Source organism: Hermetia illucens, chromosome 2, assembly GCF_905115235.1.
Source record: "Hermetia illucens chromosome 2, iHerIll2.2.curated.20191125, whole genome shotgun sequence".
NCBI lineage: Eukaryota > Metazoa > Arthropoda > Insecta > Diptera > Stratiomyidae > Hermetia > Hermetia illucens.
The window spans coordinates 121,010,532-121,020,881 of NC_051850.1; the positions used below are offsets into that span (position 1 = coordinate 121,010,532).

A 10,350-nucleotide genomic window follows, 5' to 3' on the forward strand; every position below is an offset into this window, starting at 1 on the left:
TCCCAGAAGTACAAAATTCGGCGTGCGTATAATGAAGAGTATAATTCACAGTTTGGTCAGTTGAAGAAAATCCAACTATTATTAACAAAGTTATGGGGGGTGAAACTTTACATTTTTTTGTGAATTTCGTGTACTCTACAACCTGCACGACGTCATTATCCCATATCAATTCGTCAATACCACAATGAAATGAGTTCTTATGAATTGGGTTCCAGAGAATTATTTTGTTTTAGTTTTTTAGTTATTTGTCAACCAGACATGTATGTATGTAGGTATATAGTATATGCGTGCTAATGAACTTTGCGGGCAGTGCCTAATTCAAATAGATATAAGAAGTAAATCGGAAATGTGGGTGCGATCAATTTATATACTTGCATATATGCGTACAGTGTTCGGAAATAGGCAGTTTGTTTGTTTAGGGTGAGCGTAATATCTACGGCTGTAATATGTACGTATGTCTCGAGTTTGGAAAAATATGAAGGGATATGTTGGATTTGTAGCTATATACGGATAGAAAAATGTGCGTTGAAATTTCTTACATAAGATGAACACAAAACCTTTATACCCGAAGCGTGAGCTTCCGGTATTCCGACTTGTTTATTTCTGTTGTGTACTTATATGCAATAAGTAATTGGAGTATTCCCCGTTTATTACTGATCAAACAAATAAATAAACTTGGTAATCAATTTTCGGATAGGTGGTATCAGGTTCATTTATAATTATGTAAATTGAAAGGGCATCTTTCATTGTGCTAAACTGAGCAAGTTTCTCATCAAGGCATTTAGTAGCAGCAAAAATGTATCTGCATTGAGTATTTAGTATTACAAATTAGGTAGAACAAAATATGGGCTATAAAAACTTCCAAGAGGCATAAACGAATGCCTTGGAAATTACTAGAAATAATAGCTACATAAAAATAAACAATGATTTAGGTGCAATAGTTTCATCGTAAAAAGATTTACACGATTTGTTGCCTTTCGTGAAACACGGAGCTGATGGCTAGGCACGCAACAATATTGGGTCAATGACTAATGTGTGCGAAATATAAGTGAGAGCCAAGGTTTGAAGACGATGAACGTAAGAAGCCTTCTTCTCTGATCATAAAATTAGTACCAATGTATGACGAAGAGATAAAAATATCAATCTAATATTGAGTTAGTTTCACCATTTATGAATAATTTCTTAACGGCACTATAATGCTTTTCTCTATAGTATTCAATTTTTAGTATTAAGTGTGTTCATCATCATTAATCATCAATATCAACGAGGAAGTAACCGGTAAAGCCCTGCCTTATTCCAGTCCTTCGTGGTTTTGCGCTGAAGCTGACCAATTTGGTTTCACAACTCCATCTCTAGCAAAGTCTGCCACCCCTTTTTCTGTCACACATATTGCTCTCTGGAAATCTATATCCCGGCTGGATTATCCTCGCCCATATGAACTTAGCGTCCCGGCCACCATAGCCGAGGCTGATTTGATTCATAGCCAGATTTTTGTGGGCCAAAAATTCTTTACAGGATTCTTCTCTTGAACACGGTCTAGAGTCCGCCATTTCTTACTAAAAATAAAAGTCTTCGAAGGATACATGAGGACTGGAAAGACCAGCTTGTACAGTAAGAGCTTTGATCCTATGATAAGAAGTTTCGAGCGGTATCGTTTTTTAAGGTTTTGTGTGAACCAAAACCTTATTAGAATCGAGTCGGTGTCTGTCTGTCCGTCTGTTCATCTGTCCGCCTCTCCGCCTGTCCGTGTGTCCGTCTGTACGTCTGCCCGTCTGTCCGTCTGCCCGTCTGTCCGTCTGTCCGTCTGTCCGTCTGTCCGTCTGTCCGTCTGTCCGTCTGTCCGTCTGTCCGTCTGTCCGTCTGTCCGTCTGTCCGTCTGTCCGTCTGTCCGTCTGTCCATCTGTCCGTCTGTCCGTCTGTCCGTCTGTCCGTCTGTCCGTCTGTCCGTCTGTCCGTCTGTCCGTCTGTCCGTCTGTCCGTCTGTCCGTCTGTCCGTCTGTCCGTCTGTCCGTCTGTCCGTCTGTCCGTCTGTCCGTCTGTCCGTCTGTCCGTCTGTCCGTCTGTCCGTCTGTCCGTCTGTCCGTCTGTCTGTCTGTCCGTCTGTCCGTCTGTCCGTCTGTCCGTCTGTCCGTCTGTCCGTCTGTCCGTCTGTCCGTCTGTCCGTCTGTCCGTCTGTCCGTCTGTCCGTCTGTCCGTCTGTCCGTCTGTCCGTGTGTCTGTATGACCGCATGTCTGCCTGTTTGTCTGTCACATCCGATTTATTCGGAAACGGCTAGACCAATTTTCATGAAAATTAGTGAGAATATGTAATCTGGTGTTCTCTTTACATGCCATTTTATGTTACGTTCAAAGGGGGCTCCCCATACTTGTGAATGGAGGGTGCAAATTTTTTTTCACAAAATGTTATTAGTTTTTCGAAGTACTTTTCGAAAATGTTTCCATATTTGATATTGGGTGAAACATAGGGGAGTGAGGGCTCAAAATGTGACCCTCAAAAAGTGTAACAGGTTTCGTTCTCAGAACCTATCCAACCGAAAAATCTGAAAAAAATCACAGTGGTGCATCTGTACGAAATCTAGGCCTCAAAATATATCCGGTTCCGATATCTGTACAAATAAAGTTAATAATAGATAAACTATACACATTTTAGAAATTTACCCGGCAGCCCCCCTTATGTTATTTCCATTTTATTCTTCAAACACCTGATCTGAATCCAATTGTGAGGCTTTGAAATCACCATGCAGCATTTCAAGCCATCGTTGTTTCGGCCGGCCTTATGGTCGCTTACCATCGATTTTGATGTTCAAACCGACTTTGACAAGTGAATTCTTGGTAGCACGAATTACATACATACATATATTACATACCATGGCAGACACCTTTCTTGCAAATTTTCCACGGTCGGTGCAACACAAATCGATCGCGGATATCCTTATTTCGAATGTGATCAATCCAACGCAATATCTTCGCCCCCATTTCCACGCGTTCACTCTCTTTTATAGTCGGTCAACACTCAGAACCATAGAGCGTGACAAAAGGACGACGCTGCGGTAAATTTTAGATTTGAGACATTCGTTGATATGTCGATCACAAAGATCGCCAGTTGTGAAAAGCCACTACACACAGGTTACGCTAATGCATGAAGCAATTTCAAAATGCAGGTCTCGGTTGGCTGATAGCATCGACTCGAGATATTTGCGCAGCTCACTGCTATTGACGATCACTGTATTTGTTTCAATCTGAGGCCGTCTTGCATCAGGCGAGATCGGCTTTAATATGAGACACTAGAAAAACATCATCCGCATAAAGCAGTGTATATGGCGCATATGGAACGGTATTCGATATCCTGTTTGCGTTGATGTCGGGTTTTAACAAGACATTAGAAATCTCTCTCGCTATCCCGAATGTCCAGTTTATCGTAAATGTCTTAGTAATAAACAGCTCGGGTAACAGCGATCGCTGTCTTTGCTTTCCGGTTGACAATCTTGTAAATTTCCCGATAAACTTGTGGTAGAGGCGTTTCTTTTCGCAAAACTTCATTTTAATATCGTGATTCTAAAACCAAGCGCAATGCTGACCACATTGCCTCCTAGTGTACCGTTACGGTCTTGAATGAAGTGCTCTAACACACTTCAAGGCCCTGATCCAACATGTATTGTTGCGCCAACGATTATTATTATTATTATTATTCTAAAACCAAGTATCTCAGTTGATGAGCAACTTACCAGGCTTAGTGACCCCGTTTTCTGACTTGGATCCACTATGCTTCCATATTCATAATGTTTGGTAATCGTGTAAGTGAGATAATTTCTTACTTTTTCTCACAAAATCGCCAGCATTTAATACGCTGCGAGCTAGTGCATTTCTTACGCTCTTTTATCCGTGGCTTGATTCGCAAAACAGCAATCATCAGCTAATGTTAAGGTGCGATGGCCTTATAGGGAACAGCTTTGCAGTCAGTGACGGTGGTCGAATTTCTACGTCTCATGAGAATATAATGATTTGCTATAAAATATACAAAAATGAGCCAATCTTTTGGTGAAGTTCAACCTGCCTGTGGGGTACAAAAGGGGTGCGATCAGCTAATATAATATTGAACTTCATCAACCGGTCTTCAAATCGCTCGGCTTCTTTAATGGCATTACGGAACCCCTGAGAGATTGCAATTTCAACACCGTATTGAGTGCTTGGACTACCAAAATAGAGAAGTTTGTAGCCGTTTTACCGTGTTCGCATTCCAAGTCCCAGCTTTTGGCACGAAACCATCAAGTTTCTTGTAGAATTTCTCTCTGTTAACAACGAGGACTCGTATTTGCTTTGCTCGAACTAATTTACTTACGTCCTGACGCCGTCGATGGGTCAAGAGACCTTGCCTATATCTTGACATAACCGGAGCCTGTCAACTGAGATGAACGTCCTAGCATTTTTCCGTGGCTTAGGATCTTACCTAACAGGATACCTAAGGCCTGTCGTGCGACCTCTCACCAAGAGAGATCAGGTAGGATTTAATATAGTGCAATACCTTCAACTATATTTTATTCATGTCTTTCCCTGGTCTCAGTATTTTTTTTTTGTTTTACGGAGGGTGGTACAACGTACGCTGCCTCAAACCTACCTCTCTTATCTAGGCTTGGGACCAGCATGCTTTGTCATATTGAGAGTATAATATAGAGTTACGATTCAAATTGAGATCTGATCTGATATTACTGAGGAGCAAGAGAAGTGATTAGCTTACCGATGACCATAGAGCTTCATTAGCAGTGAATTTCTGCCTGCTAGAAAGTGCGTTTTCCGCTATGCCTCAAAAAGTTGTCAGAAAATATGTTTGAGCGTGGCTATCCCTTATGGTATCAATGAGCTTGTCCGTTGGAAGTGTCTGCGTTCGTGATTTGCTAGAAACACGACCTCGATGTTGGAAATAAGGATGAATTCGGTTTCGCAAACTCATCACAGCAGAGCTCGTAAATGGATTCAAGTAATTGAATGAAATGTTTAAAGACATTAGGCAATTCAACGAAATTTCGCGTCCCAAGCAAGAATTGATTGGTCTTCACGATGTGTTAACCTATGTCGGGCATATCGCGTGAACTACGCTGACGGTCCCTAACCATGTGATTTAGCTTCTTTAAGTGTCCTCCACCACGTACCTCCAAGGCGATCCACTCGTCGGCGACCCTGGGGTAATGGATTCCATTTTATAACACAATTCACAATGAAGTTGCGTTATTGCCACTTCACATCCACGGATATCTGGCACTTACGACAACGAAGTGTTTGCTGTGGTATCAGGCCAGAGTACCCCGATGAATTAATGAAAGTTTGGAATAGAATCGGTGACATGAAGCAACATTGCCGGACTCCGTTTTGGCCTTCCTTTTAGGTTTCACCTCGATAAAGCACGTGATACCATAAGGGATAAATTTTTACCAACAACGCGCTCGCAGAGTGTTCGCTCTAAGCTTGAATGTTAGAAGACGAGGTGAAGACTTATTTGATAGAAATATTATGATTTTTGCGAGCAAAAGGTGGACAAAAGCTTTCTTTTGCCTTCTCGAAATATTAAGTACGATGGAAAGCTACAAGAAGACATGTACAGATTTATCGCTTAATTCAATGTATCAAGACGCGCACAATTGACCGTTGAACGATATCATATCCAAAGAATAATGATGTTCGTATAACGTGAACGCTGTTGTTCCAAGCCAGTTGTCTACATACAGAGTTGAAATGAGAAATCAGAATAAGAGAACCAAGCTATTAAAATATATTAAGGCTAATAGCATTTAATAATTCAAGGAAGTTTGTCTGGAAAGTTTTAAATTGAAAAACTATGTACGTTGAATCTATCAATCTAGCTAAAAGAGATATATAGATGCGAACAACTCGTACGTAACTGTCAAGTACGAAGTCCTTTACGATAACGAAACTAATTTATCCTCTCAATGCACTGGTACTTAGCACTTAATAAGCAAAAACCTACGCTCCAGCATTGTTTCATGGAAGTAGACTCTTATGTGTGGTAACGACACGTTGAGGCTGCTGGAAATGGTGCAGTACAAACTATAGTTGGGCATTATCATCCAATCCCTTTCGTTTGTCCACTGGTGACTAAATGTTTATATCCATAAGAACGTTTGTTCCAGTTTTATTCAGCAAAATGACAGCATTTTGAGCTGAAATTGTACCATAATTTTTTATGCCCCGAACATGTGCTGGCCATATAAATAATGAGAATACACAGTACTTAGTATGAAACTGTGCATTATGTACATACATATATGGTAAACAGCATTTACTTTGTCTGCCTCCACGTACGACTATTACTTGCGAATAGAAAGACATGAACATTCTAGCACTAATTATCATTCTTTTCTGTTATCCTTTCAGAAAGACGAAATCTCACTCATTCCCAATGCGAATAGTACAAATGTCGTAGTCATGATGGAAATGAATGCAAATGGACGACCAAAAGTTTATACCGAATCTAGCGCACAAGAGCACAAGAAAGATGAGACTTATATATAATATAAAAAGATAATGTTAGTGTCAATATTTCTGTAATATGTCTGCATAACTTTTAAAATATCTAGTAATAATTTAAATATAAATATCCTCTGCATTCGCTGTACATAACTCTTTGGATAATATTGTATATTTAATAAGAATAAAGAATACGTTGTTATAAAAATGGAATGAAAAGGGTTTGTGTTTCATTTAGAGAACCCAGAAAGGATTGAGTGACATTACTCCAAGGATGAAAATGAAAAATTGTGGCTGCTGTCCGATGATATATTGTTCTACACTGCAAAGAGGCACTTTAAACAAATGATAAGTGAATCCTTGCTCTTCCGGCTTGAAGCTGTGACAAATTTGGTGTCTAATCCGATCGATGTAGGATATTTTCACAAAGAAAGAATGGCAGTGTGAATTAGTTTGTAGGGAGTTGAAGCAAGGCACATCTAAAGGGTCCTTTAGATCAAGGAGATAGAAATCCCTAAGGTATCAAGAAATACTTCAGTGAGATCTGCAGAAGTCGGCAAATTAGTGAGATCTAATAGATGAAATATTAATTCTGAGACTGAAGTAAAGAATGTTGTAGTGTCCGCGGCTTAGCGATAGGAGCGGTATTTCATTCGCCTTTCCCGGGGTCAATTTGGCCAAATAATGCATTCAATAATGTCTAATAGTCCCTTTATCCTCGCATTTTTACTATCTTTTTAGTTTTACCAATTATCCCTTTTTATTTCATAATTTCCACTCATTTAAATACAATCCTTAATACTTCAACGAACTAAATTTTCTTATATTTTAAACATTGAAACAACTGGCCCCTTCCATTAAATTTCGTAGTCCGATTTCACTTAAGCCATTTCAAATTCTGTTTTTTATAAACTTACTCATATCGCATATTATCAAGTGCATGCAGGCGGTTTTTCGTGACTGAGGGCAATGACCTGCCGCACATTAACAATGAGCCGGCATAGACTTTTGGGTTTAGAATGAAATTAGCGGAACCGGGGACCGGCTGATTATAGGGACACCTGATGGGTTGGACAGGCAGTCTTCAATTGATAAGTGAGTATTGGACAATGAGGTGGTGATTTCAGAGAAAGTGCGTGCGTTGTTCGACAATTCGCAATTTTGTGAAAATAAATCCGTAAGTCAAAACGAGTGAAATAGTAATTATTCAAGCGGCTAATGCGGAAACAAAATTAGAGCCAAGTTTCTCCGATGAACATGGTATTGATGCAACTAGTGTCTGTCGTGGTGATAATGATTTACAGATGGAACGCATCAATGTCTACTATAAGGAAGCATCCTGCGGTAAATACGTGCTAAGTGCCGCACTGGTTGATTTAGAACCCGGCACTATGGATTCAGTACGTAGTGGACAATTCGATCATATTTTCTGATCCGATAACTTCGTATTCAGACAATCCGGTGCTGGTAACAGCTGGGCCAGAGGACACTATATGCAAGGCCTGAATTAATTGATTCAATATTCGAGGTTGTTCAAAAAGAAAATCGCGAATTACAGAAACGTAAGTTTTAAAAAAAAGTATTCCACTGGATTGCATTTTGGTTTCATTTTTATTCCGGTGATTAGTAAACATCAGATGTAATCCGAGGAAAGTCCATTGAAGGGGATTGTTTGCACTACGATTTGATGCATCCATAAAAGAGCTATCCGCACGGCGTTCAACAGAAAGTGAAAGTACATATTCGCTCAGTTTTCCATGTTCGAGAGTGGGCAGCGGGAAAAAATATGCCTTCACCTGCTTATAAACGAATTATCTTTCCTGTGCTGTTCCATGCCCAGGACGATTCGCCCTCGGCTCCTTTCAGGACCTGGATGAAGTAATTCGCACTAAGGAAAATTCACTTGCCACGACTGTTAGACTGATAGAATCAAATGGCGAAACCGATCACGATGAGCACCTGAGATGAGATGAGAATCTAAGGAAAAAGAAGAAGAATCCACACGTGCATATTTTCTTTTCATAGCCACAAGTAGTGGAAACTAGATACTTCCGCATTGATCGCAAGAGAAATCACAGTAACGGAGGGACTCGCGAGGAAAAATTTAGTCCCGCTAACCTCATGCGACTGTGTTGCTAGCTAAGCTGCTTTGCGTCCGCCAAGACCCGGGATTGCACGCTTTGTCCTGGCAGTCACTGAGGATTGGTTTTATTTTTGAAGGTATTTCGTGCCGAATTCAGATTTTGAACAAACTCCTCCAAGTTGGAGCATTAACAAATTTAGGTGAATTCTTAATTTATTTTTCTTTTCTTTCAAGTATTAATTATATGGGGAAAATTATTGTACAAAAAGTTTATCACACTAGAGCTCTGGGTGAAGTATTTTATATTTTCTCTATTCTTTTATTTATTTTCTTTTACCTGGAGTATTTCATTTTATTTATTTTATCTTTATTTTTTTTTCAAATCAGTTATTTTATTTTTCCATTAAGATTTGTGTTTTTGAACTCACCCATATTTTATTTACATATTGTTGCCTTTCAACTCTTGGTGCGGTATAGCGCGTTAACCACACCTACGCGCTATCGCTCGCGGTTAACTAAAATTCCCTTCAGCTGCCGCCTCGACTCCCCGAGACGCGCGCACTCCTTCTCTACTGTTCTGCGCCAAGCGGTCTGGGAGCGACCCACTAGTCGGCTATCTTGGGAGAGTGAGTTGCATTGCATGGCATAGGTCGCAACGCAATTGTTGCTCCTCCTATCTCTCCTCTATCTCTCCTATCGTTTGAGATAGTGTCAGGTCAATTTACTCCGACGATACAACGCAGACAGGCATTGACGAAAGCTTGGAACCTTTGAGTACCAGCGGAGTTCACTTTCCATGCGCTATTCCCAGATAGCAATATAGAAAGAACGCTTGAACAGAATAGTCTCAACTTAACTTTAGTGCGGAGATAACTACATTTCCAGATTTTAGACAGAGTAGCTAAAACTAATGCGTAGGGCAACATCTAATTTGTGGCCGTCGGAAGAAACCATGCTTGCTAGATATGCAAATTGATCAACGACTTCGATGCTCTGCCCATTAATGCAAATAGGGAGCTTCCGATTACCCATCAGGCTGTGAGCCTTCGTTTTTTATCTTCAGTCTAAAGCTACTTGCCTCTCTTTCTAAGACCAAAGTCCATGACTCGGTGAGAGAGCAAACAGATGCCATCCGCATAGTCGAATTTTTTTAGGAAAGAAGTCATCGTTCAATGAATTCCTCCACGTCCTCCAGATAAGGCAGCATGAAAAACATTACCGGTAACAGGAAGAAATAATATCGGTGACAGGGTGCAACCCAGGCGGATTCTGCTTTGGACCTCATAACCCAACGAAGTTTTACATCGGTGCAGCAGGTAGCGTTTTGCGCTATTATATGTCATTCTGATAATAGCTATTAGTTTCTCTAAAATGCCCCTCCTACATAAAGCATTCCAGAACCACTCTCTGTTCATTCTTTCGAAAGCTTTCTGGAAACCGACGAACAGCAGATGCAGCAAAGATCTAAATTCCGCGCACTGTTCCAAAATGATTGCACATAGATTCCCCTACAATTGTCACACTTAAAATGGGTGCCCTTTTGAGAATCTTAACGATCACTCCTTGGAAATGGTTTCCAATTCCCAATATTTCGGTGCAATTGGAAGGTGGAAGCATCGGATCTACAGTAACTGCAGGTGTAGTGATAAATAATTCTGCGGGGGGACAGCAAGCCCATTCTTATATTGATGGCCGAAATGATGCTTGATGGAACAGTCATATCCGCATGTTACGGTGACTAGTCATTTCATCCACAAGAGGAGGAACCTCGCCGGATGTAATACGGT

General features: G+C 40.5%; 1 protein-coding gene across 1 annotated transcript in view; it reads left to right on the forward strand.

Moving 5' to 3' along the window:
* The window catches only part of LOC119649842 (neuropeptides capa receptor), a 131,295-nt gene extending 124,619 nt beyond the window's left edge, over positions 1–6,676 (forward strand). Inside the window, exon 10 of the mRNA XM_038052186.1 lies at positions 6,388–6,676. Within this exon, the coding sequence (XP_037908114.1) occupies positions 6,388–6,525 (138 nt within the window). The 3' untranslated portion in view covers positions 6,526–6,676. The remainder of the gene's footprint in view (positions 1–6,387) is intronic.
* The last annotated feature ends 3,674 nt before the right edge of the window (positions 6,677–10,350 follow it).